We start from the raw sequence: 26,233 nt of genomic DNA, 5'->3' as shown, positions 1-26,233 counted from the left end.
TACAGCATTATTCAGGGCAAGATAAACAGTACCGGGGAGGGGGACGTGGTCACGGGAGGGGACGTGGAACTGGATTTTCGGGTTTTGGGGGTGTTTGTAATTACTGTAAACAACTCGGACATTGGAAAAACGAGTGTCCGCGCCGGCCTAATAGCTCTGTAAACAACCAGCTAGACCCCCTGTCGGCATAGCCCGACAGTCCCCAGACTTACTTTGTCCCACAGCAATAACAGAACACCAGGGAACCTCGGGAAATTTTAGCTCCTTTACTACCTCTCACTCCCACGGGTGAATGTGTTTTGACTATTAATGATCTTTCTCTCCCTTTCCTTGTTGATACGGGAGCTTCGCTCTCTGCGGTTCGTACTGCCGACCTGCCTGAGGTTCCCCGCTCCGAAAAAACCATATACGCTGTGGGCATTACGGGACTCCCAACCCCTTATCCCCTTTCAAAACTTCTACCAGTTCAGGTTGGTCCCCTTTCCGCGGACCATGCATTCCTCCTCTCGGATTCCACTCCAGTGAACTTTTTGGGTCGGGACCTGTTATGTAAACTTGGCTGTACCATCTACTGTTCCCCGGATGGTGTCTACTTACAAATCCCCCAGTCCTCTCTGTGTGATTCTGTAGCCTCCCTGCTGTCTGAAACTCCCCTTTCCACTCCGGTCCCCTGCTGCCCATTGGTCCTGTCCCTTGAACACCTAATTTCACAGGTCCCATCCTCTCTGTGGCCAACCCACCCGTCTGAAGTGAGCCGTTTACATACTGACCCCGTCTACATTATTGTTGATTCCTCCAAACCTCTGTCTCGCCTCTCTCAATACCCTTTAAACCCCAAAGCAGAGGCTGGAATTGCTCCAGTCATGACCGCCCTGCAGGAACAAGGCATTATTATCCCCTGCTCCAGCCCCTGTAACACCCCTATCCTCCCAGTTCGAAAAGCTGATGGTAAATCGTGGCGGTTTGTTCAGGATCTTTGGGCCATTAACCGCATTGTCATACCTGCCTTTCCCGTTGTCCCTAACCCAGCGACGATTCTGGCTTCTATCCCACCAGATGCAACTCATTTTACTGTTGTTGATTTGTGCTCTGCTTTCTTTTCTGTCTCGGTTCCCCGTGACTCCCAGTTCCTGTTTGCCTTTTCTTACAAGGGGTAACAGAACACATGGACCACACTGCCCCAGAGGTATACTGAAAGCCCGTCATATTTTTCCCAAGCATTAGCCCGAGACCTTGCTGACCTTGTTTTCCCGTCCAGGTCCACACTAGTCCAATATGTAGATGATCTACTCCTCTGTTCCCCTTCATTGTCCGCCTCTGAAACTGATCCTTTAGTGCTCCTTACTGCCCTAGCAAATAAGGGTCACAAAGCTTTTCGCTCTAAACTACAACTCTGTCAAGCTTCTGTCACATACCTTAGCTTTCTCCTCTCCCAGGGTTCCCGTGCACTTTCTCCCACCCGCGTCCAAGCTATCATTAGCTTTCCCCGACCCCGCTCCCCACACCAGGTCCGGAAGTTTTTAGGCATGGCTAGATTTTGCAGACAATGGATTCCCCAATATGCCTCCCTTGCAAAACCTCTCCAGGAACTCACTCGATTCTCTGTGCCTGACCCCATGTCATGGCCCCCTGAGGCCAATTCTGCCTTCATTTCCCTCAAACAGGGTTTGGCTTCTGCCCCTGCCTTAGGGCTGCCTGACCATTCTAAGCCTTTTACCATTTTCTGCCACGAACAATCTGGGTGTGCACTTGGAGTTCTCACTCAGACGCACGGAGAAAAGAACCGCCCAGTGGCTTATTTCTCTGCCACGTTAGACCCTGTTGCCCAAGGCTTACCCGCCTGCCTGCGTGCTGTGGCTGCTGCAGTGCACCTAGTCGAAATGTCTGATGCCCTTGTTCTCCGCTCTCCTCTTACCCTCCTGGTCCCTCACTCTGTAGAAACTCTCCTGCTACAACGTAACACAGGCCACCTCTCCTCTGTCTGCCTTACCAGGTACGAATTTTTACTACTATCAGCTTCATATATCACCATAAAGCGTTGTTCTCAGTTAAACCCTGCCACTCTCCTTCCTTTGTCTAATGACGGTGATCCCCACGACTGCCTTGCAACTGTCTCTGCTGTCACCGTCCCGCGCTTTGACCTTTCTGATGTCCCTCTCCTTAACTCTTACCTTGTTTTATTTACTGATGGTTCCTGTTTTCGAGATGACCAAGGTCGTCTCCTTGCAGGATACGCTGTAGTTTCACTCTCTGAAACCCTGGAAGCTGCACCTTTACCTTCTGTAACCTCAGCACAAGTTGCTGAATTAGTTGCCCTCACCCGTGCCTGCTTTTTGGCGGAGGGACGCTCCGCCACCATTTACACTGACTCCCGCTACACTTTTGGAGTTGTACATGACTTTGGTACTCTCTGGCAAACTCGGGGTTTCCTTACCTCTGCCAGTACCCCTATTAAAAAGGGGCCCTACATCGCTGCCCTCCTGTATGCAGTTTTACTTCCGTCTGCCCTAGCTATTGTTAAGTGCCCTGGCCACTCAGTGGCGGATACTGATGTTGCTAAGGATAACACATTTGCTGATGCCTCTGCTAAACATGCTGCTGCCATAGAACCTTCCCCAGATGCATTTCTAGGTTCCCTTTCTGTTTCTATACCGCCGCCGTCCCTCACTGACCTCACCCTGCTCCAAGACTCTGCCCCAGAAACCGAGAAAGAATCCTGGGTTGCCCAAGGTTGCTCTCTACATCCTGATCCTCTACTGACGCCTTTGTAGACCCCTTTTCACGCTACCCGTCTCTGGCTGCCCTGCTACACGATGTTTCGCATGTCGGAAAGGAGGGGATGGTCTCTGCTGTAACTAAGACAGGATGGTGGGCCCCCCATTTTAGCTCCAGAGCAACCAGCCAGCCTGTAGTGAGAAGCATCTAAGTTTGTAAGGGCATTGAAAGTGTTAAGATCAGCTTAGAATGCATTTTGCTTTTATTTCATTTGACCAAATTGACTTGTTATGCTTTGACTTATAATCACTTAAAATTTATCTCCGTAATTAATAAATCTGTTTGTTTATTCTACCTGAAGCAGTGCGTTTGGTTTGAAGTGTGGCAGAGACTCCCCTTGGAATAACAAGTCTGGTACATATCAATTTCTTTGTTAAATTGACAATCTCATATAAGCTTGCAGCATCCAGTGGGCATAACTGGACACTACAAGTCGGAGGTTCCTGGGGTTGTTTCTGGGACCGGAGATATTGGCTAGTGTCATTTGGTTGCAAGTAGCTGGGAGCAGCTTACATGCTATAGGCCATGCGTGAACAGCCCAGGAGTGGGGGTTCTCACAGCAGAGCAGGGTAAGGCTGACTCCAAGAGTCAAGGATTGGGGTGACCTAGCAGATTATCGGTCCAGATACCACCAGAGAGGAATGTCACACCTCCCCCTCTAATTTTCCTGGGAATCATGGAACTAAAACCTCTGTAAAACACTCTGACAATGTAGGCAGTTCATGCTTCTAAGCCTCCTTGTGGAGGCCCCCTTCCCTCCTCACCTAGTGCATCCAGTTCCAACCCCTGATTTTCATACAGTTTTCTTGTTCCAATTGTCAAAGTCAGATTCAAGGCTCACAGAATTTGTCAGACCACCCTGTTTATTCGCAAAGCGCTTTGCCGATGCACCCAGATATATGTGAGCCCCTCTCTGAGGCTAATGCTAACTTATTTATACAATTAAGCCAAAGCCAATTTAACATAAGAGACAAAAGGAAGCAGAAACTGACAAATATACATACATATCTTATTTGCATACTAACGTTAACCAATCTCCTAGCTCAGTAGGAGCTCTAAGTTAATTAGTTTGAGGACCCATTGTCTCACACTCCTTAATGTTTCTCTTCCTGACAACTATATTTCAACAAACTCTTCAAGTAGCATTTCTTTAATGAATTATAATTTCAAAATAATTCATTCTACTTTCACACCATGGAGAATGGCAGCCCTGGGCTCCCATTCAGATAAGCCAATTATACTCCTTCTCTGTGAACTGAAGCATGCAGCCAGGTATCAAGGGGACCCTGGTCAGGCTCTTTGCTTAATTAACTGTATGAAACCCCAGTTCCCCTGAAACCCCAGCTAAAGGATCAGTTTCTCTAGGGAGAGAACTGACCCCCTCCCCCCAAAGCCAGTAGCCCAGCTGGGATGTACCACTCTCAGTTTCCCAGGTGCACTCCTCACTCCACTCGCTCCAGGGCCCCTGGTAGCCATCCATGTGCACCCTTGCCCGCATTTTCCCCCTATAGTGTGTGGAGGGCTCCAGCATCTGCAGGGTGAAGATGAGGGGAGGCTCGTCATTGCTGATGTTTACACCCTGGGCATTCTGGGAAGAGAAGAGATGGAGGAGGGGTGAGGAACTCTCTGTCCCATCCACCCACATCCCCAGCAGAGTCCTGGGCTCCCAGCAGTACCGTCACCTACCTCCAACGAGTCACCAGTCTTCCAATACAAGAATTCATATCTCTGGCCTATATAGGCATAGCTTAGGATCTGTTTTGTCCATCTCAGCTCATACTCCTGCTCTTTCCTCTTTGTCATTGTCACGTTGACAGGCGCACGTGGCTTGACTAGAACACAAACAACACGTTAGGAATATGCATCCATCTCCCAGCTTATCTTCCTGCCCATTCCCTTTCCCACTCTGGGCTGTGGGCAGGACTAAGGATACGCTGGTGCGAAACTTGTTGCCTGAGCAGACTAGCACCAAGGACGGCTAATAGCAGTGTCCCCGTCTGACACATCTCATCTCCACATGCCCATTCTGTACCTCCGCGCAGCAGTGCTCTGTTGGTGCCAGTCAGGAGCTCCAGTGCTGGGAGCTTCCTTTACCAGCCATCTGTCCCACCCATGCATCACTGTCTAGCTCTCTTGTTAACCATTCCACCTCTCTGCCAACCCAAGCATTTCCTAAGCTGGAGGAGAAACCTCCAGATAACCCTGGGCAGAGGATCCAAATGGGCTCTCACTGTTTTTGTAGGCTTTAATCAGTTTCTCCTCCTTCTTGGGCCGGACAGTTATGAGGTACTGGCTCAGCCTGCTGGGGTTGGTGACATTGATCTCACAGCTGTGGAACAGGTAGTGGCTGCCAGGCAATTCCTCCTCATGGACTGGAGAGCATTCTGTCTCTCTGGGGAAGAGAGCAGCCAGGCCTGAGTGAGCAGGAGGGATGGTCAGATATAGGAGGACAGGAATACGCTGCCATGGGCAGGTCACTTACTCTGATGCTGGTGGGGTTCTGTAGAAGAGCGTGAACAAGACAGAGCTGGTGACCTCTCTCCTCACTTCCCAGCTGCACGTTAGCCGATCAACCCCATTGAAGAGGCAGCGAAGATTCTTGGGCTGAGCCTCATCCTCTATCGAGGAGACAGTGGTTAGTGTACCTCTGGGAGGGGCAGGGCTGGGAGGGATGGGGAGAACAGTGGAGCTGGGACTGATTGTGACCATTGAGGGAAAAAGGGAAAACTTTTAGACGTAGTCTACACTACAGAGTTAGGTTGATGTAAGTCTGCTTACATTGACCTAAGTAAATAAGTGTCTACACTAAAATTTCATTCCTGCTGATTTAAAGCACCTGCTATGCTGACTTAATATCTCCACCTCCATGAGCAGCATAGAATTTAGGTCGATGTAGTTCGGTCAAAGCAGTGTCAGTGTAGACACTGCGTTACTTACATCGGCTGTTAGTGGCCTCCAGGAGGTATCCCGCAATGCTCCATTTTGACCACTCTGGTCACCATTTTTAACTCCATTGCTTAGCAGCCAGGTACACAGGAAGCCACCCCTCCCCTTTAAAGCCCTGTGAATTTTTGAAGTTCCTTCTCCTGTTTGCCCGGCTTGGAGAGATCACCTAGCAACTCTCGAGCATGCCTAGCAACTACCCCGCTGACCATGCTGGCTACATGCTGCAGACACGCTCCTGCCTGGAGTACACTGGGATGCAGGGGGGTGGGTCGGATCTCTTGGGTCTGTCAGGAGAAGAGGCTGTGCAGGCGCAGCTCTGATCCAGCCGTAGAAATGTCAACATCTGGGAGAAGATCACTTGGAGCATGGAGGAGAAGGGCTACAGGAGGGACCAGCAGCAGCACCATGTGAAAGCCAAGGAGCTGTGGCAGGGAGGCTAAAATCACTCTGGTGTGTAGCCGCAGACCGGCCATTTTTACAAAGAGCTGCATGCCATCCTCAGTGGAGACCCCACAACCACCCCAAAGAGCCCCATGGATATTTCAGAGGAGCCCTAGTCACAGGCCCCTGCCATGAACAGTGAAGACGAGGTGGAGGAAGAAGAGAAGGAGGAGAATGGGGGACAGGCGACTGGTGGTTCCAGCCTCACAGTGAGCCAGGACCTGTTTTTGAGTCCTGGGCAGTCCAGCCAGTCCCTACAGTCCAGCACAGGCGAGTCTGATGCAGGGGAAGGAACCTCTGGTAAGGCTGCAGTTTGCTTTGAAATTAGAGGGATGGAACCCCCAAAGTAGCAGGACATATCTGTTGATTTACTCCTTTTTTACTTAGGTTAGAAGAGGTAGTGAAGTAACCAATAGAGGTAGTGTTGCTATCTGCTTTTCATTCCCCTGTAGAGTTAGGCAGAAGCGTCCCCACAGAACAGTTTGTTTATGTGCACCAGGATGTCCCAGGAATCCTTCATAGAGATCTTAAGGAAACTTTACTGGAGGTAGTCTGCAATCCCCTGCTGAAGGTTTCTGGGGAGGGCTGCCTTATTTCTTCCACCATGGTAGGACATTTTCCCACACCACTCAACAGACATCTATTCCATCTCCGCGCTTCCCCGGTGGAAACTTTCCCTTCTTTGCTACACGGATGTTATGCAGAACACAGCAGGCAGCTATAACCATTGGGATTTTTTTCACTGAAATGACTCTCTTCTCCACTAGAGTGAGCAGATAGCAAGTGTGAAAAATTGGGATGGAGTGCAGGGCAATAGGTGCCTATATAAGACAAAGCCTTGAATATTGGAATTGTCCCTATAAAATTGGGACATCTGGTCACCCTATTCTCCACTGTCAATGAAGATCTCATTTTGGTGTCTCTGAGTTGGAGGGCTGGGGCGAGCTCTGTACACAAATCCAGGCATATGGCCTTGCACATCCGAAAGTTCTGCAGCCACTGCACATCATCCCAAACACGCATGACAATGTGATCCCACCAGTCAGTGCTTATTTCTCAGGCCCAGAACCAGCTCTCCATCATATGCAGCTGCTCCGTAAATGGCACCAACAACTTTGAATTGTTTCTTTCTATGTCCCACAGTAATCTAGCCTCCAAGGAATCATCATAGAAACCACAACTGCATTAAAAAGGCAAGAAGAAAAGCAACAGGGCGGTCTGCAAAATATCTTCAGTGTCTGTATACCAATGCAAGGAGAATGGGGAATAAGCAGGATGGACTGGAAGTCATGGTATGTGAAGAAAATTATGACTTAATTGGCATTACAGAGACTTGGTAGGACACCTCTCATGATTAGAGGGATATAGTTTGTTCCAGAAGGATAGGTAGGGGGAAAAAAGGAGGCAGCATTGTGCTGTACATCAAGAATGTAGACACTTGCTCTGAGGTCCAAGAGGAAGTGAATGGCACACATACTGAGAGTTTCTGGGCGAGGATAAAAATGGAAAAGCATAGTAGCAATGTTATGGTGGGGGTCTATTATACAGCACCAAATCAAGAAGAGGAAGTGGATGAGGCATTCTACAAGCAGGTAACAAGATTAGCTAACACACATGAGCTAATATTAATGGGGGATTTTAACTCCCCTGATATCTGCTGGCAGACTATTACAGCAAAACATAATATGTCCTTCGAAATCTTAGCATGTGTAAGGGACAACTTTCTGATTCAGAAAGTTGAAGTAACAACTAGGGGGTCATCCATTTTGGGCCTGGTATTGACCAAAAGGGATGAATTAGTTGTGAACATGAAGGTGGCCGGGAACTTGGGAGGAAGTGATCATGATCTGATAGAATTCAACATCCTAAGGAAAGGAGGACATGAGAACAGCCTAAAAAGAACACTGGACTTCAGAAAGATAGATTTCAACCAACTTGGAGAAATAGTAGGCAAGGTCCCATGGAAAGACCAATTAGGAAGAAAAGGAGCCAAAGTGGGCTGGCGGTTCCTAAAAGATGTAATATTAGAGGCTCAACATCCAGCTATTCTAATGCAGAAGAAAGATAAGATGAGTCACAGGAGGCCAATGTGGCTGCACAAGCAGTTTTTTACCTATCTAAGAACCAAATGGGACACATCCAGGCAATGGAAGGAGGGGCGTGTCACCAAGGAGGGTCACACATGGGAATAGTGTGAGTGTGTAGGGACAAAATCAAGAAAGCCAAGGCAAGAATGGCATCTGGCAAGGAATGTTAGAGACAACAAGAAAGAGTTCTACAAATGTGTCAGAAAAATCAGGGATGATGTGAGCTGCTGTTCAATGGAGAAGGTGAGCTGGTAACAGAAGATAGTAGGCACTGAGCAGCTATGCCTTCCTTTGTTTCAGTCTTTCACAGAAAATAACATGTGACTGGATGACTAGTGTAGTTACCATACATAATAAAGAGGAAGGGATGCAGATCAGAATAAAGAACACATCAGAGATCTTTTGACTAATTTGAATGAATTCACGTCAGCAGGGCCAGATGCTATTCACCCCAAGGTGCTGTAGGAATTAGCTGAAGAAATCTAGGAGCCACTTGTGATAATATTTGCAAACTCATGGATGACAGGAGAGGTCCCGGAAGACTGGAGAAGGGCTAACATAGTGCCCACCTTTAAAAAGAGGAGCTGGGAACCATCGACCAGTCAGCCTGACCTCAATTCTTGGGAAGCTACTAGAGCAATATTTAAAACATTCAGTTTCTGAATACCTGGAGGATGAAGGGTGATCACTGGCAGCCAGCATGGATTTACTAAGAACAAATCATGCCAAACCAGCCTGATTTCCTTCTTTGACAGGGTAACTGGTTTGGTGAATGGGGGAATGCAGTGGACATAATATACCTGGACTTCAGCAAAGTTTTGGACACAGTCCCACATGACATTCTGATAAGTAAGCTGGAGAAATGTGGACTCAGCGGAACTACCATTAAGTGCATGCATAATTGGTTAAACAACCACAAAGAGTAACAATTAATGGAATGATGTCGGATTGGAAGGGGGTCTCAAATAGGGTTCCACGAGGATCTGTTCTGGGTCTGGTGTTATTTAACATCTTTTTACATGACCTGGATGTAGGAATAGAGAGCATAGTGATCAAATTTGCAGATGACATAAAAGCTGGGGGAGTTGCAAGCACTTTGGAGCATAGAGTTAAGATGCAGAGGAATCCTGATAAATTGGAGAATTGGGCAATAGACAACAAAATGAAATTTAACAAAGACAATGTAAAGTGCTACACATAAGGAAGGGGGGAAAATGTACAAATACAGACTTGGGGATAACCGGCTTGGCAGCAGTACTGCTGAGAAGGAATTGTGGTGGAGCACAGCCTCAACATGAGTGAGCAACGTGAAGCTGCTGCAGAAAAAGGTTGCATTAACAGAGGCGTAGCATGTTAGTCAAGGAAGGTGATAGTTCTGCTCTACTTGGTGCTGGTTAGGCCTCAGCTAGAGTATTATGTCCAATTTTGGTCACCAATGTATAGAAAGGATGGAGAGAAACTGGAAAGGAGCCAGAGGCAGGCAACAAAGACCAAAGAGATAGAATGCAAGCTCTATGAGCAAAGGCTGAAGGAACTGGGTATGTTCAGATTTGAAAAGAGAATAAGGGGGGACATGATAGTGGTCTTCAATACTTGAAAGGCTGCCATAAAATATGAAGAAAGGTTGTCCTCTCTTGCTACAAAAAGCTGGACAAGAGGCAATGGGTTCAAACTATAGCATAGCAGATTTAGTTTAAATCTCAGGAAAAACTGTAAAAACAGTAGGACAATGGAACAGATACCTAGAGAGGTAATGGAAGCTCATTCTCTGAAGGTTTTCAAAGCAGGCTGGATAGCCATCTGTCTTGGATGGTTTAGATACAAGAAATCCTACATCTTGGCAGTAGGTTAAACTAGATGACCCTTGCGGTCCCTTCTAACCCTGTGATTCTATGTTTCCCCACGGCTCCTCTGGCAGCTCTGCAAACATTGCAAGATCAAGCGCCGTGTGCTCACAACACTCATCACAATAGCTACCCATGGTGCACTGCTCTCTGCATCTGATGAGGATGCGCACCACCAACACAAAGAGCATAGTGTGGACACACACAAATGATTTAATTACTGCGGAGGCTGTATGCCAACGTAACTTCGATCAACATAATTTAGTAGTATAGAGATGCCCTCTGTTTCAGGGTTTTCTATAGGAGCCCAGAGCATTAAGCTGGTCCATTCATCCAAAAGATACAATCCACGTATTGCAATACACAGAGAGACCGGCCTCTCCTGAGCCCACATTCCAAAACCCACCATCTCCATTGGCACACACTGGCCCTGTTGCTGAGAGGCTGGATACTGAGCACACCTAGAAGGGTCCCATCAAAGCGAGGGGTTTGAGGTGCAATGGCAGGGGAAGTGTGTATAAGGAGCTTCTACTGCCCCTGCGAGTGCTGCACTGGGACTGGTACCTGTGCCGTGGGACTAACCAGAGAGCTGAAGTTTCCACAGCTCCTGCTCTGCTACCTGTCAGTGACATCAAATTCACTTAATATAAGAGAGCACCAGTGAAACGGGACCATTTTCATCAAATTCCAGAGATTTTCCAATGTCATCAGTTCAGCCCCCAAATCCTTTGGAAGCAAAACACAATATCCCTCTGCTGCCAGCATCTCATCACGTCCCTCCTTCCCCCCATGGCCCCTCAGCCTCCAGAATTACCTTCCTGGGACCTCCAGGACACAGCAGTGCTCCATTCGCTGGACTGCCCAGACCAACCAGCGCCCTGGCTCGGCTTGGATCGCACACGAGCAACATAGGTGCTGCCCGGCACAAGGGCATCACGCCTCAGCAGGCAGTGGGAGGCACTTGCGACTGACACCGAGGAAGATTTCTGTCAATGGGGAAGAGATAGCGAGGAGTCAGGGGCGGTGAAGAGAGAAAGAGAGAGAGAGACATGTTAGAGAGGCATGGGAGGATCCATTTCTTGGCAATTCTGCTCAGCCAAGCACAGCCAGCACTGTGATCCCTGGGTAAGGAGGAGCCAGATGCTCCTTGTGCAGGGCTCATTGCTCTTATAGCACACAGGCTGCTTTTTAATTGCTAGATCTCTGGTCTTAACCAGCCAAGGCCATGGCTGGACGGTACAGGACTTCTAAGATGCACACACAGCTAGCTGCAACATGCACGGACCCACGGTCTGGGCCATTCAGGTTTCAGAGGATCGGCTGGGTTCAGCAGCAGCCGAGCAGGTTTCAGAGGATTGCAAAGGGTTGTCTTCTGCAACCAAGAACAACACATGCCAATGCTTAAGCATATCTCATGCCTACCTCCCAGGATTCCCACTCCCGCTTGTAGGTCACTTCAAACTCCAATGCATCATATACCCAGTGGCTTCCCTTTCTCTCTCCAGCTGCTTCCCAGGCCAGCAAGAAGTTGCCTGCTTCTGTGACGTTGATCCAGAGCTTCTGAGGTGGGAGGGGCTGGACTGGAAATGAGAAGGGACAACATGGGTTGCAGTTATTAGTAGATGGGGATGGGGAGTGGGCAGAGGGCCTGTCTAGTTCTTATCTCCGTAAGGAAGGACCCAGATCTGCCTAACTTCAGGCTTTTGTGGGATTTATCAGGACTGCTGCAACAAAAAAAAAAAAATCTAAGGCCTGTTGGCACTTGGCAGTGCAACAAGTAGAATTGCCAAGGCCATAGTGAAAATGGTGGTGAGCGGAACAGAAGGGTAATAGGGAATTGAGTGCTGTATTCATTTAAAGGTGAAGTCATATTAATGAATATTTTTCTGAGTAAAAAGGTTTGTTTGAGATCAGTTTTTTCCTAATGGCAGAGACACTCAGCCAGTGCAAGAAGGTGGGTCAACTGGGAGGAATACATCTGCCTTTTCCATTGTAGGCAGGCAAGGAAGGAATCCGTCCATCCATCATCCTCTAAGTGAGAAATGGGAACACGGGCCTCACAATGGAAATGAAACTATTCCTGGCAAGATAATAGGCTGACGTACAGAAGTAAGGTTCAAAGTTAGAGATCAGGATTCTTGACTAGGGTTAGGGGATCAGGCAGAGGAAGAAGTATTAATTTCAAAGGATCTCAAATATTCCTGGGGAGAAGAGAGCGGTGGGTGTCTCGCCCTTACCATTCTGGAAGAGGCTGATGTTCAGCTTGGCCTGCAGCAACCGATCAGGTTTGAAAGTGTAACTGTCATGCACTCCAACAGCAAAAAGGGTGCTGTTCCTGTAGCAGCTCCAGCCGACACAAAAGTCCTGGCCGACAGGCAGCCTCTTGGCTCCCTGAGGCTCACATGGGATCTGTATGCTTTTCCTGTGTGTAAAAAGAGAGACCTAGGAGAAGCTGATTTAGGTACAGATAGAAAATCCAAAATTAGGCTCCTGAGACTTTCCCCACATTCTGTTCTAGTCTATATAGATTCTTCTGCTGCACTCATCATCGTAGCATCTGAGCGCCTTCAAGTAGATCATTAAGCAATGTGACTTCACCTCTGTCATCTGTGGCTGGGTCTCTCATCCTCTCCCCAGGGGGGAAAGCATGTGAAGTGCAGTGTCTCGTGTTGGTAGGGATTTTTTTTTAAATATACACATGTTGCTATGTATTTATATTAAAGAAGGCATGTCAAAGAGATAGTCTCGCACTTGGAGTGGAAGGTGAGGTTGTGACTGTTGTTAAGTTTCCACAGAAGTTGATTCCACAGTCTCAGACTGGCCCCTGAGAAAGCTTTGTCTCCAGCACAGATGAGCATTACTCTCAGTGACAAGAGTTCCATTGTGCCAGAGGAGCAGAGTTGTCAACCACAATTTTTGTTCGAGAACATTAGATGGCCCATTAGATGGCTTGCGCCCCAACCCTGGAGAGCCTTGAAGATAAGGACGAGACCTTTAACTTGATTTACACACTGTAAGGAGAGTGATCACTTTAGATAAGCTATTACCAGCAGGAAAGTGGGGTGGGGGGAGAAAAAACCTTTTGTAGTGATAAACATCCATTTTTTCATGGTCTGTGTATATAAAAACATCTTCTGTATTTTCCACAGTATGCATCTGATGAAGTGAGCTCTAGCTCACGAAAGCTCATGCTCAAATAAATTGGTTAGTCTCTAAGGTGCCACAAGTACGCCTTTTCTTTTAACTTGATTTGAAATTCTGTGGGAAGCCAGTGTAGAGAGCGGAGGACAGTGGTGGTGAGTTCCTGGTAGCCTGAGGAGACACATTGCAGTGTCTGTACTAGCTGGAGTTTCCTACACACTGAAGGTTTCATGCCCAGGTACTTTGCCTTGCTGTGGTCCAGCTGAGAAGTGACAGAGGGGTGAATAACTGAAGCCAGGTCCTCTAGGATGGGACCGAGTCTCCCAGCCAACCAGAGATGATAAAAAGCGTTACTTGCTGGCGCTGCTATGTGGGAGCTTAGGGTCGGCAAGGAATCCAAGAGTACTCCTTAACAATGGACAGAACTGACCGATTGTGGGTATGTGACTTCAGCCAAAAGAGACTGCACTGTGGGCGCAAACTCTTCAAAATGCTTTCCTCTGCCCACCAGCATCACCTCTATCTTGCTCTAGTCCAGCTTCAGCCAGCTGTTCTTCACCCATGAGCTGGTCTCATCCAAGCACTGGGACGTCTTGGTGGTAGTGGTGTGCTTGTGTGCGGTGAAGGGTAAGTAGTGAGCTGTGTTTCATTGGTATATTGCTGGCACTAGTGTCCATGTTGTCTGACTAGTTCACACTCATCCCAGGATCCATCCTCACAGCTCATCTTCTGATTGGACTCCAGAGCATTCTCTCCAAGGTCAAGTCCTTGTGCGGGTTCTTTTTCCAGAGGTGATGGGCTCACTTAGGTCCCAATCCAAAGCCCAGTGAAGTCAGCGGGAGTCCCTCCACTGACTTCAATAGGCATAGGATCAAGCCACTAATGATTTCAGCATCTCTTCCCCAAAAGACAATAGAGATGACACCTTCCTATTCCCCACCACTTCCCCCCCACTCCTAAACCCTGACCTCTATTTTCCTTATCTCCCCATCTCTTGCTTTCCACACATCCCCTTTCTGTCCCTCTCCCTTTCTGCCCACCACATCACTCGGGGCCTGATGGCTCAGTTCCCCTCTCAGAAGGAAACAGATGTGGTGGGCAGATGCTGAGGTACACAGCCCAGTCACTCTGGGAGGAAACCCAATTGCATAACTAGGCATAACCACTTCTCTTTTCACAGCCTCTCCACCCATCCTTATTTTGCAGACATGACCTCACCAGAGCTATGTTCCTTCTGACGCTGCAACAAAGAAGAGCCAGGGGAAAGTTTGGGAGCAGGGAACCATCCCTCTCTCTTCTGCTGATGAATGAACCTCAACCCAACTGTATTCTAATGCCTCTTTCTCCACTCCAGGTGCAGTAAGCTAACAGGCCCTGCCATCACTCACAACTGGGATCCCCCAGAAAAATCAAGGGAGAGTGATAGAAAAGGTAATGAAAATAAACTGGTCAGCGCACCTTCCTGTATCTCCCCATCCTTCCAATGCAGACCTAAAAGAGTCTCCAAATTCCACCCCCCAGCAAGGCCAGCACAGGTGTCCACATGCGCCTCAAAGCCGGCTGCCAACTTGGATCCCTTTCCTTCCTCCCATTCCCAACTCTTAGGTTCAGCAGCCACAGGCCTCTTATGTCCTTCTGCAGCAGAGCAGGGCTCAGGCACTTACTTGTCTATATTGTCCTCATAGTGAAGAGTCACATTGAGGAAGCGACGTGCCTCTGTGCACTCCTGCCATGTGCAGGTCGTCTGGGAGGTGTAGTCATTGTAGCAGCGTAGGCTCTGCATCGGGAGGCTCTCTGCAGGGTGAAGGAAAGCACAACGCTGCCGGTGGGTCATAGAGATGGGCAGTGAGGAATAACGGGATGTGCACACCGATGCCATGGCGGGAAGGGCAAAGATGGGGGAAGGAGGCGCGAAAGGGTAAACTCTCCCGGGAGTCCCTCGCATGTCAGTTAGCTCACGTGTCAGGGATGGCATGGACAAAAACCTCCCCCTCCCCGACGCTCACAATCCAGAGGCTGGAAAAGAGAGGTTTACTTACCAGAAGCTGTGGTAATGAGAGAATTGTCCCTGTGCATTCACAGTCTGGCTAACTTGTGTGGGTCTCTCATGATTTTGGTAATTAATTGATCTTTAAATATTCATGGTAAATAGGCCTAATGGCCTGTGATGGGATGTTAAATGGGGTGGGATCTAAGTTACCCAGGGAAGAATTTTCTGTAGTATCTGGCTGGTGAATCTTGCCCATTTGCTCAGGGTTTAGCTGATCGCCATATTTGGGGTTGGGAAGGAATTTTCCTCCAGGGCAGATTGGAAGAGGCCCTGGAGGTTTTTCGCCTTCCTCTGTAGCATGGGGCATGGGTCACTTGTTGGAGGATTCTTTGCTCCTTGAAGTCTTTAAACCATGATTTGAGGACTTCAATAGCTCAGACATAGGTGAGAGGTCACAGGAGTAGGTGGGTGAGATTCTGTGGCCTGCGTTGTGCAGGAGGTCAGACCAGATGATCATAATGGTCCCTTCTGACCTTAGTATCTATGTATCTATGAGTGTCGGGCTACTGAGTGTTTTTCTTAAAGCCCCAACATCTGCACTGAGGTTATTACCCGAGAATCTCACTTTTCATGTACAAAAAGTAAGTGTCTGACCTACACGGTTGGGAAGAGAAGCTTGAAGGATGAGCCCTAAATACACCAATGACAAACGACAAATCATCCCCACCTGTACCCCCGCAACTGTATTCTCATTCAAATCTCATGAAATTTAAGTCACTCTCAGGATTTTTTAGGCCTGACCCTTGATTTCTGAACACTGGGGGTTGGCAGTTCTGATTCGCATTGTGGGAGTCGCCCTGGTGGTGAGCACACACAACCCTCGTTGAAAGCCATGTCTGTGGGGGATGCATGAGCATCCTCAGAGTGTCATGGGTCAGACGACCTCCTCTGCATACTGGAGTGTGCCCACCAACCGCCTCCATTCCTTCTCCTGAACTGCTTTATTATTGTTGAATTATTTCAGAAGGTGTCGCTAGCAGTAATGCACTATATGACGTCACATGATGTCAAGTCATGCCATAAAATGCCCAAGTGAAGGACTCGGCAATGAAGTGGGCTGTCCTGGTGTGAGCATGGGATTTGGACCTGAGAATAGATCACATAGCTTAATAGCCTCAGAGGTCAGATAGGCCTGGAGACTTGGGTGTCTTTCCCTGAGCATGTGAGAGATGAAAGCCCTGCCAATAGCACATTGGGCTGGGGAGTGTGATTGCCCCAGCACATCAGACATCAGACATGCACATCCACCTCTGGAAAGGTTTGCATGTGCATGTGATGTGCATGAGGCACCTCCTCTGAAACCCGTTTTAGGGTCTGTACGGGGTCTGGGCTTGGTGCAGAGCTGGGGCAGCAGGGGCTCAGAGGGAACATTGAGGAATTTGTAGAAATTCCTCCCTCTCTAAGGTAGACTGACCTAGAACAAAGCAACAAACAACTAGCTCTAACAGTGGTGGGCAAACTACGGCCCGTGGGCCGCATCCGGCCCTTCAGATGTATTAATCCAGTTCTGTGTGCCTCCTGGAAGCAGTGGCATGTCCCCTCTCCGGCTCCTAAGTGTAGGGGCAGCCAGGGGGCTCTGTACGCTGCCCCTGCCCCAAGCGCCACACCCACAGCTCCCATTGGCCAGGAACCACGGCCAATGGGAGCTGTAGGGTCGGCACCTGCGGACGGGGCAGCGCACAGAGCAGCCTTGCTGTGCCTCCGCATAGGAGCTGGAGAGTGGACATGCCGCTGCTTCCAGGAGCTGCTTCAGATAAGCGCCACCTGGAGACTGCACCCCTGACACCCTCCACGCCCTAATCCGCTGCCCCAGCCCTGATCCCCCTCCCACCCTCCGAACCCTTTGGTCCGAGCCCAGAGCACCCTCCTGCACCCACAACTCCTCATGCCCAGCCCCACCCCAGAGCCCTCAACCCCCTCCCCCAGCCCGGAACTCCCTCCTGCACCCTGAATTCCTCATTTCTGTCCCCACCCCAGAGCCCGCACGCCCAGCCAGAGCCCTCACCCCCTCCCACACCCCAACCCCCAATTTTGTGAGCATTCATGGCCCGCCATACAATTTCCATACCCAAATGTGGCCCTTGGGCCAAAAAGTTTGCCCACCCCTGAACTAGCTCTAACTGTGCACAGATGGGGGATTAAACCTAGAAACAGGAGCAGTCAATGGACATGACAGAGGGTCCTGTTTGTTCTCTGCAGTGGTAAAGAAGGAACTAAGGCAGTTCAGAGGGATGGACACTCCTAGACATGGGCCTTTGACACTGACACTGGTGACTTACTCTGTCTCCCTGCCCCTCACATATTCCCCCCTCCTCTCTGTCTCTCTCTCACACACACCTCACACAGAGTCATCCTCCCATTTGTCCACACCTCCAAATGGTTATTCGTTCACTTACACTCCCACCTGAATCTACATGTCATTCTATCCCTCCACGCTCCTTCAGAGGTCTGTCTATCCCTGCACTGCTCCTCCAGTTCATCCACCTACTCACCAGCCGGCTTGTTCACACATTTGCACAATAGCCCACCTGTCCATCCATCCATCTACTCACTCTCCTGCACTTCCATCCATCCACTTCTCCATTCATCTACTTCTCCATTCGGCCATTTCTCCATTCAGCCATGCACCCTCCCACCTGTAAGTCCATCCACATTTCCATGCACTTACCATACCATCCATTCACATAAACAATCGCCCTCTTGCCTGTCAATCTAGTCACCAACAGATACATCTGGAATGGCAGAGGGAGCAGTCGAGCAGAGGAAAGGGGGAAAGAAGGAAAGGGAATGGAGGAGAGTAAAGGGACTGGAAGGAGGGGAGGGAAAATGACAAAAAGGGCAGGGAAGAAAAAGAAGCTGAAAAGAAACTGAAACTCACCTCGAGATTCTCCGAACCTGAAAGCCCAGCACAGAGCCAGCAGAGCACTCCAGAACGCCTTCATGTTCATGCCAGCCTGAGCCCACCAGCTCAGTCCTACTCCCTGTGCTCTGGGCTGGTCGCCGGCCTGGGGTTCTTGTACTCACACTTGTTCACTGCTTCTTTGTCACCTGTTAAATGTGGAAGCCAAGCTGTGATGGTCAGGTGGGGGAGGTTGGGACCTTCTATGAGATACAAAACCTCCCCTCCCTGCACTGAGGGGACCTTTCACTGATCCATCAAGGCCACAAGGAACCATTAGGTCACCTAGTCAGACCACCTGTAGGACACAGGCTGGAGAATAGAATTTACTTCCAGGACCGATTCATTGCAGGATAGAGGGGAATTCAGTCTCCATGTTCATTCACCACTGGGCTTTCCCCACACATATACACATCTCCCTCATTTGTTCTCAAGCCTGCCCTAGAGACTCACCATCCTACCCTACCCCACCCCATCTCCCCCACTCATATACATCTCCCCTCTCTTGGGATGAGATGGGGATTCAGTCTTCATGTTCCTTCAGTTCTGGGCTTCTACCCCATCTGCTTCTCCTCCAGCAAGCCCGCAGGTGAGAATTGCTTTGAAGTGATTCCAACTGGCAGTTTGCAGCCAGCTCCCCGGGAATTGCTTTGGGACCCTGACCCACAGGCATAATCCCAAAGGAGCTTTAGTGTCTCTTTTTGTGGGATCTAGCATTTAATTCAGTGGTGCAAAGAGCATGGCCAAATTCTCCATGGGGGTAACTCAACGGAAGTTAGAATTGCACCACTGGAGAATGTGCCCCCATATTACTGCTTTCTAAAGAGCATGACAGACGCCCCCTGCCTTGGCCCCAGCCACAGAGCCACGCCTCTGTGCTCTGGCGATGTCTGATCAGTGGCTTTTTCCCACTTTGCGGGAGCATGGAGTTGGGGAGCCATCCAGAACAACCCCCAGCTTCCTAAATGCCATTTCCTTTGATAGAATCTGGTGTGCTAGACAAGTGAACATTCACCACAGAGAAGAGATCCCACTGTGACTGATGGCTCCAGAGCTCGTGAGCCCTTGTCTGTCTGGGGACAGGCTCTCTTTGCCACGTACCCTTCCCCCAGTAAAGGCGGAGTTTCCTCACCTGAGCCAAGAGTTGCCGGTGGGACAGCCGCCTCACAGCAGGTGGATCGCTGGCCCGCTCAGTTCTCAGTTCCTGGCAGCTGGAGCGACTTTACGCATACAGGAATCAGCAATGACCACGGCTGTCCAAAACTGGAATGGATCCCCATGGGAAATAATGAACCTGGGGTATTCCCCACGCCTTTTGCCCTCTGAGGGCTTCCACACCCCTATCTGCCTCCTTTCAGGGAGTAGACAGTCCTGAGCACTCTGGATTTGGAGGGTGAGACTCAGACTCTGAACTTCCTATTTTTGCAGTTTGTTTCATACCCTCGGAGCGCCTACTGATGCAGTTCTTAAAATCTGGGCGGGGAAGGAAGTATTTCTCTTTTCATTGTTATATTGTATTGTTTCTGATTAAACAGTTTCCAGGAATCAGGGGACATGGTTTTCTTGAAATCAAGAGTAATATGCTGCTAACAGAGGCTAGCCCTTGCTTCCTACCTCCTTGCCCCCTCCCGCCACCCCCTCAGACCCTTGGGAAGAAGACAGAAGGAAAAGGGAAGTCGTTCCCTCCCTTCTTGTCCCCTGTTTGTTTCATCCACCTGCTGTATCTTCCCATAACCTAGATTGTAGATCTTTGGGGGAAGGGATTACTCTTTACTACATTGACCCCTGGAGTCCCAGTGAATTCAGTGAGCTTTGGATCATACTTTAAATAATAAAGAGAGCACAAGAGGAGCTAGAAGAAAATTAGAGGGTGGAAATGTAGGATAACTCACCCAAGAATCCCACATGGTTTTAAATACAACTTCCTGTAACTACCAATTAGCCTTCAACCTAGAGGCCCATGAAGTGGGCTACGGAGAGTTGTGAGTGTCAAAGATGGGGCCCTCTAAAGCCTAGCAGCCCTTTGGCATGGTTATAAGGGTCAAGGTGGGGCATGAAGGCAGACTGGGGGCCACCATTCCTCTGAGGTTGGTTGTAAAGGCATTTATAGGCCACGGATGGGGCACTCTGCAGTGCACTGCCCAGGGAGACTGTGTGTAAGGGGCACGGCGTGGGGTTACTGGCGACAATGGCAGGCTATAAAAGGTTATATCAGACTGAGTGTTAGGACGCACTGTAGTCCAGCAGCCCCATGAGACAGGCTGCAAGGGGCCAGAATGAGTCAGACCCAAGTGTAGAGCTCCATTTGCTACAGGGTACATCTGCACTTCAAGCTGGGGTGTGATTCCCAGTTCCAGGAGACATACTAATGCTAGTTTAAAAGACAATACCGACAGCAGTGTGAGCAATGGGAAGAGCTAGCAGCCCCCAGTACGTACCCATCCAAGACCCTAGGCACAGTGAAAGTATATGGGAACAAGACCCTGGGAATCGTTCCCTGCATAGCTTATCAGAAGGGACTTTTGTGATCATCTAGTTTGACTGCCTAACTCAGGCCATAGGACTTCCCTGAATTAAATTCCTCCATGAACTAGTGCAGCTCTTTTAGAAAAACAGCCAATGTTGATTTTAACATTTCCAGTAATGGCAAATCCGCCACAGCCCTTGCTAAATTGTTCACTGATAAAAATGTTAAATAGTGTAGGGCCAAGAACAAATCCCTATGGACCCCACTTGCAGTACAGTGATGATTTCCCATTTACAGTTACTTTCTGAGACCTATCCATTAGTCAGCTTTTAATCCATTTAATGTGTCGTGTTGATTTTGAATCAGTCTAGTTTCTTAATCAAAATATCCGGCAGTACCAATTCAAATGCCTTACAGAAAGCAAAGTATATTATATCTACACTAGAGCTTCATCAGCCAAACTAGTAATCTCATAAAAAATATCGAATCTGACAAGATTGATTTGCCATGAACCCATGTTGATTGGTATTAATTATATTACTCACATTTAATTCTTTACTAATTGAGTTCCATCTCAGCTGCTCCATTAATTTACCTGGGATCAATGTCAGATTGACAGGCCTATAATATCCAGGTCATCCTGTTTACCTTTTTAAAGTATTGACACAACATTAGGTTACTTCCTGTCTTCCGGAACTTTTCCAGTGTTCTAAGACTTACTGAAATTCAACATTAACAGCCCAGACGTCCTCAAGCACCTCTTGTAAATTCCTGGACCTGCTGATTTAAAGATATCTAACTCATAGGCACTGACTCTGTGGGTGCTCCAGAGCTGGAGCACCCATGGATAAAAATTAGTGGGTGCTTAGCACTCACTGGCAGCCAGCTCCCCCTCTTGCCCCTCCACCTCCCCCTCCCTCCAAGCATCTACTGCCTGCCGCAATCAGCTGTTTCGCAGCATGCAGGAGGCTCTGGGAGTGAGGGGGAAGAGTGGGGATGGGGCATGATGGAGGGAGGGGAAGAACTGGGTGGGAAAGATGTGGGGCGGGAAGAGGTAGGGAAGGGGTGGGGGGTGGGGGGAACGGGTCGGGTGGGGGAGGGGCCTGGGGCAGAGCCGGGGGTTGAGAACCCCCTGGGCCTGGAGGAAGCTGGCACCTATGGTCTAGTAGCTGCTGTTTAACATCCTTCTCAGTTACTATTAGAATGGAGAGTCTTTCATCTTCATCATACAATATGAATACATCACCCTGCCTTCCCCCCCCCCCCAGAAATACAGAACAGAAATGGTCATAGATAAGGCCTTACCAAATTCACGGCCATGAAAAACACATCACGGACCCGTGAAATCTGGTCTCACCCCGTGAAATCTGGTCTTTTGTGTGCTTTTACCCTATACTATACAGATTTCACAGGGGAGACCAGCATTTCTCCAGTTGGGACTCCTGACCCAAAAGGGAGTTGTAGGGAGGTCGCAAGGTTATTTTAGGGGGGGTCGTGGTATTGCCACCCTTACTTCTGTGCTGCCTTCAGAGCTGGGTGGCCAGAGAGAGGCAGCTGTTGGCATGGCGCCCAGCTCTGAAGGCAGTGCCCCATTAGCAGCAGCGCAGAAGTAAGTGTGGCAATACCATGCCATGCCACCGCTACTTCTGTGCTGCTGCATGCAGAGCTGGGCGGCCAGAGAGTGGCAGCTGCTGACTGAGGGCCCAGCTCTGCAGGCAGCAGCACAGAAGTCAGGGTGGGAATACCACACCATGCCATCCTTCCTTCTGCGCTGCTGCTGGCGGCGGCGCTGCCTTCAGAGCTGGGCTCCCGGCCGGCAGCCGCCGCTCTCCAGCTGCCCGGCTCTGAAGGCAGCGCCGCTGCCAGCAACAGCACAGAAGTAAGAGTAGCAGCATCGCAACCCCCCCTACAATGACCTTGCGACCCTCCACCCCTCCTTTTTGGGTCAGGACCCCTACAATTATAACATCATGAAATTTCAGATTTAAATAGCTGAAATCATGACATTTACTATTCTTTAAATCCTATGACTGTAAAATTGACCAAAATGGACCGTGAATTTGGTAGAGCCCTAGTCATAGAAAACATCTGCCATTTCTGTACTACTGACAATTCTACCATTGCTGTCTAGTAATAGACCCGTACCATTGTTGGGACGTCTGTCCATGGAATTTCAGTACTGTAGCAAAGATTTCACAGGAGTTCCTCACTGTAGTGAGAACAGGGGGAGGGAGAAGGGTCTGTGACCAGGCAGTGAGGGCGTGTGTATAGGAAAGCATGTGAGCAAGGAGCAGAGTGGAAGCGTATGCAGAAGAAGAAGGGTTTGCTTTGTATCACACTGCAGAATCAAATGATTCTCCACAGTCCAGGGTGATTTTTGCCAGATACAGGTTTCCTGTTTGCCAGAGGTCATTCTCCCTCCCTTTCCTTCCCCTGCAAAACAACCCCGCATTCACAGAATTGGCTTGCAAGATTGGTGGTGGAGGGATGTGTCTCTTCCAGTCAAAAAGAACCTTCAGGTTTCCTTTGCTCAAGTAAACTCCAGGGCTAAGTGACAGGTGATCCAGCACAAAGCTCCTAAGCCTCTAGGGGGCTTTGTAACCTGGGCCCGTCAATCAGCTTTCAGATGGCTGGCTGGTCCCTTGTCTCACCCAGAGGACAAATTGTGAGCCAATCAATTACCGCATCCCGTGTTATTTCAGTCCTCTTCTTTCCCCTCCCCGCTCCAACCCTGCAAGGCCTGGAAAGTGGAAGTTGGATTTAGTTTTGTAAAAGACACAATCTCCATCACGCTTTCAGTCCGTGAAAAATACAAGACATCACCTGTGTCCAGGCTGGGTGTACGCTAATTGGTTGTGGAATCAGATGTGCTTGGATCCTTCAGCTGAACGCCTTCACACTTGGCAAGTTGGAACAAAGAAGAGACTTCCAGCACAATCTGCCATGGCCCCTCCCCAGGCTGTTCTAATTAGCAGAAGTTCTCTTCCCTTCCCCCACTGCACAATGGACCAACTTCAGAGAAGAGAAATAAGTGTTTATAATTCAAAGCAACAAGCCTTTGGAGCAGGGATGCTCAGCTTTATTAAGGCTTATAATACTGTCTCACATGACCGTCTCATAAACAAATTAGAGAAATATAACCTAGACAAACTTACTAGAAGGTGGGTGCACAATTGGTTGGAAAAGTATACCCGGTAAGTAGTTATCAATGGTTCACAGTTTAGCTGGAAAGGCATACCGAGTGGGGTCCTGCAAGAATAATAGATTCTGCAGGGGAGATGCTACAATTACACCTTTGGCTCACCAGGAGCTGCTGTGGTGACAGAGGAGAGGGCAGCTGGCTCACCACCAAAACCGCCAACCAGAGAGGAAGGGGTACTTTGGCCTTGGCCCCCAACTTCTACATAGATTCCGGCGCCATTGCCTGCAGGGATCTGTCCTGGTCTGGTTCTATTTAATATCTTCATTAATGATTTGGCTAATGACATAGAGAGCAGACTTATAAAATTAGTGGACAAGACCAAGCTGGGAGAGATTGCAAGCACTTTGGAGAACAGGATTGGAATTCAAAATGATCTTGGCATACTGGAGAAATGATCTGAAATAAATAGGATGAAAAATGCAAAGCACTACACTTTGGGAGGAATAATTAACTGTACAGATACAAAATGGGAAATGACTGCCTAGCAAGGAGTATTGCAGAAAAGGAGCTGGGACTTATAGTGGATCATCAACTAAATGAGTCAACAAGTAATACTCTTGGAAAGAAAGAAAGAAAGAAAGAAAGAAAGAAAGAAAGAAAGAAAGAAAGAAAGAAAGAAAGAAAGAAAGAAAGAAAGAAAGAAAGAAAGAAAGAAAGAAAGAAAGAAAGAAAACCAAACGTCATGCTGGGATGTATTAGCAGGAGTGTTGTAAGCAAGACACAAGTAGTAATTCTTCCACTCTACTCAGCATGGATGAGGCTTCCACTGCAGTACTGTGTCCAGTTTCTGGCACCACACTTCAGGAAAGATGTGGAAAAATTGAGAAAGTCCAGAGGAGAGCAACAAAAATGAGTAAACATACATGACCCAGGAGAAAAGAATGAAAAAATTGGGTTTGTTTAGTCTGGAAAAGAGAAGACTAAAGGGGGACATGATAACAGTCTTCAAGTATGCAAAAGACTGTTATAAAGATGAAGGTGATAAAGTGTGCTCCTTAACCACTGAGGACAGGACAAGTAGTAATGGGTTTAAATTGCTGCAAGGGATGTTTAGGTTGGACATTAGGAAAAGCTTCCTAACTGTCAGGATGGTTAAACACTGGAACAAATTACCTAGGGAGGTTGTGGAGTCTCCCTCATTGGAGATTTTTAAGAACAGGCTAGACAAACACCTGTCAGGGAGGGGCTAGAGCAATGCTCTTCACAATTTTTGAAGTGGGGGCCACTCTGGCAAAAAACCTTCAATGTGAGAGCCACATCAACTGCTAAATTAACACACTGCTTGCTACTCCTTAATGATGTAATGTTACAGAGCCACTCGTGTAACTAAAACAAAATCTACTTGTACAATAAAACGATATTCCTTTTATAAAATAATAACCAGGAAAATATATGGAATTAAAAAGGCACCTATGCTAGTAAACTTTTTAAGAGCAGAATAATGCAAAACTTACTTTAAAAACTGGATGAGCGAAAGTGCGCTTGTTCTTCTTTGACTTCGTTCATGCGGTATTTGTAATCTGTCATCGCAATCCTAGTAAGACAGTCCAAATGTTCCGTGGTCAATTTGTTCCCCTGTTTTCTTTTCATAATATTCATTGTTGAAAATGTGGATTTGCAGGTATACATACAGACAAAAAATGACAGCATTTTTTGCACACGATGTTTCAGAGATGGATATTGTGTATCAGGAACCATGTTCCAGAAATGATAAACACCTGTCTTAAATTCAGACTTCATGTTGTCATTTGTCTGAAGTTCCACAATTTCACTCCCCAGTTTAGCACAGTCAGAACAAATGTCTATGATAACTGGTGACAGAGATGTCACTGACACATGGAAGGGGTTCTCAATTAAATGAAAAAACTCCTTGTACTCCATTACGTCTTTGAATCGAGACTCTAATTCCACCCTCAATTCTCCCACTACTTGTACAAATGAATTGTAATTGAAATGTTTCAAAAGCTCGGGATTTTCTGAGGTAACTGCTCTGAGTTTTGGAAAGTGAACAAACTGTGTGTCGGGAATGAATAATGTCGTAATCTTGTTTTGAAAAGCAGTTACGAAACGCAGCATGTTACTAGGAAGTTTCTGTTTCCCTTGCAACTGGAGATTTAGTGCATTCAGATGGCAAGTGATGTCAGTCAATAATGCCAGCTTAATTATCCACTCTGGATTTTCTAAGTCTTTCTCCTTCTTCTCCTTGCTTTCAAGGAATTCATGAATCTGAAGAAGGAGACACAAAAATCTTTCAAGGACCCTGCCACAAGATAACCATCTCACTTGATTGTGCATCAGTAGGTCACAATACTCTGTCTTATATTCTTCCAGTAATGCTCAAAACTGCCAGTGATTCAGCACTCTTGAAACAATAAAATTGA

At 48.1% G+C, this 26,233-nt stretch overlaps 1 protein-coding gene across 2 annotated transcripts in view; it reads right to left on the bottom strand.

Annotated features, from left to right (window-relative positions):
• The window catches only part of LOC140903696 (cytokine receptor common subunit beta), a 36,550-nt gene extending 10,999 nt beyond the window's left edge, over positions 1–25,551 (bottom strand). Inside the window, exons 1-11 of one of the 2 annotated variants that reach the window (XM_073325405.2) lie at positions 25,307–25,551; positions 19,316–19,446; positions 18,163–18,332; positions 14,899–15,028; positions 12,331–12,515; positions 11,516–11,673; positions 10,908–11,079; positions 5,258–5,393; positions 5,007–5,167; positions 4,462–4,607; positions 4,192–4,363 (exon numbers count right to left, since the gene is read on the bottom strand). In XM_073325405.2, the coding sequence (XP_073181506.2) occupies positions 4,192–4,363; positions 4,462–4,607; positions 5,007–5,167; positions 5,258–5,393; positions 10,908–11,079; positions 11,516–11,673; positions 12,331–12,515; positions 14,899–15,028; positions 18,163–18,232 (1,330 nt within the window). In that variant the 5' untranslated portion in view covers positions 18,233–18,332; positions 19,316–19,446; positions 25,307–25,551. Of the gene's footprint in view, positions 1–4,191; positions 4,364–4,461; positions 4,608–5,006; positions 5,168–5,257; positions 5,394–10,907; positions 11,080–11,515; positions 11,674–12,330; positions 12,516–14,898; positions 15,029–18,162; positions 18,333–19,315; positions 19,596–25,306 lie in introns of those variants that run through there. The other variant, XM_073325395.2, reaches the window with a different exon arrangement.
• Positions 25,552–26,233: the final 682 nt, after the last annotated feature.

The sequence above is a fragment of the Lepidochelys kempii genome, chromosome 1, assembly GCF_965140285.1.
Source record: "Lepidochelys kempii isolate rLepKem1 chromosome 1, rLepKem1.hap1, whole genome shotgun sequence".
Lineage (NCBI taxonomy): Eukaryota > Metazoa > Chordata > Testudines > Cheloniidae > Lepidochelys > Lepidochelys kempii.
Note: the sequence above shows the minus strand (reverse complement) of the source record. Positions and strands in the feature narration are given on the sequence as shown.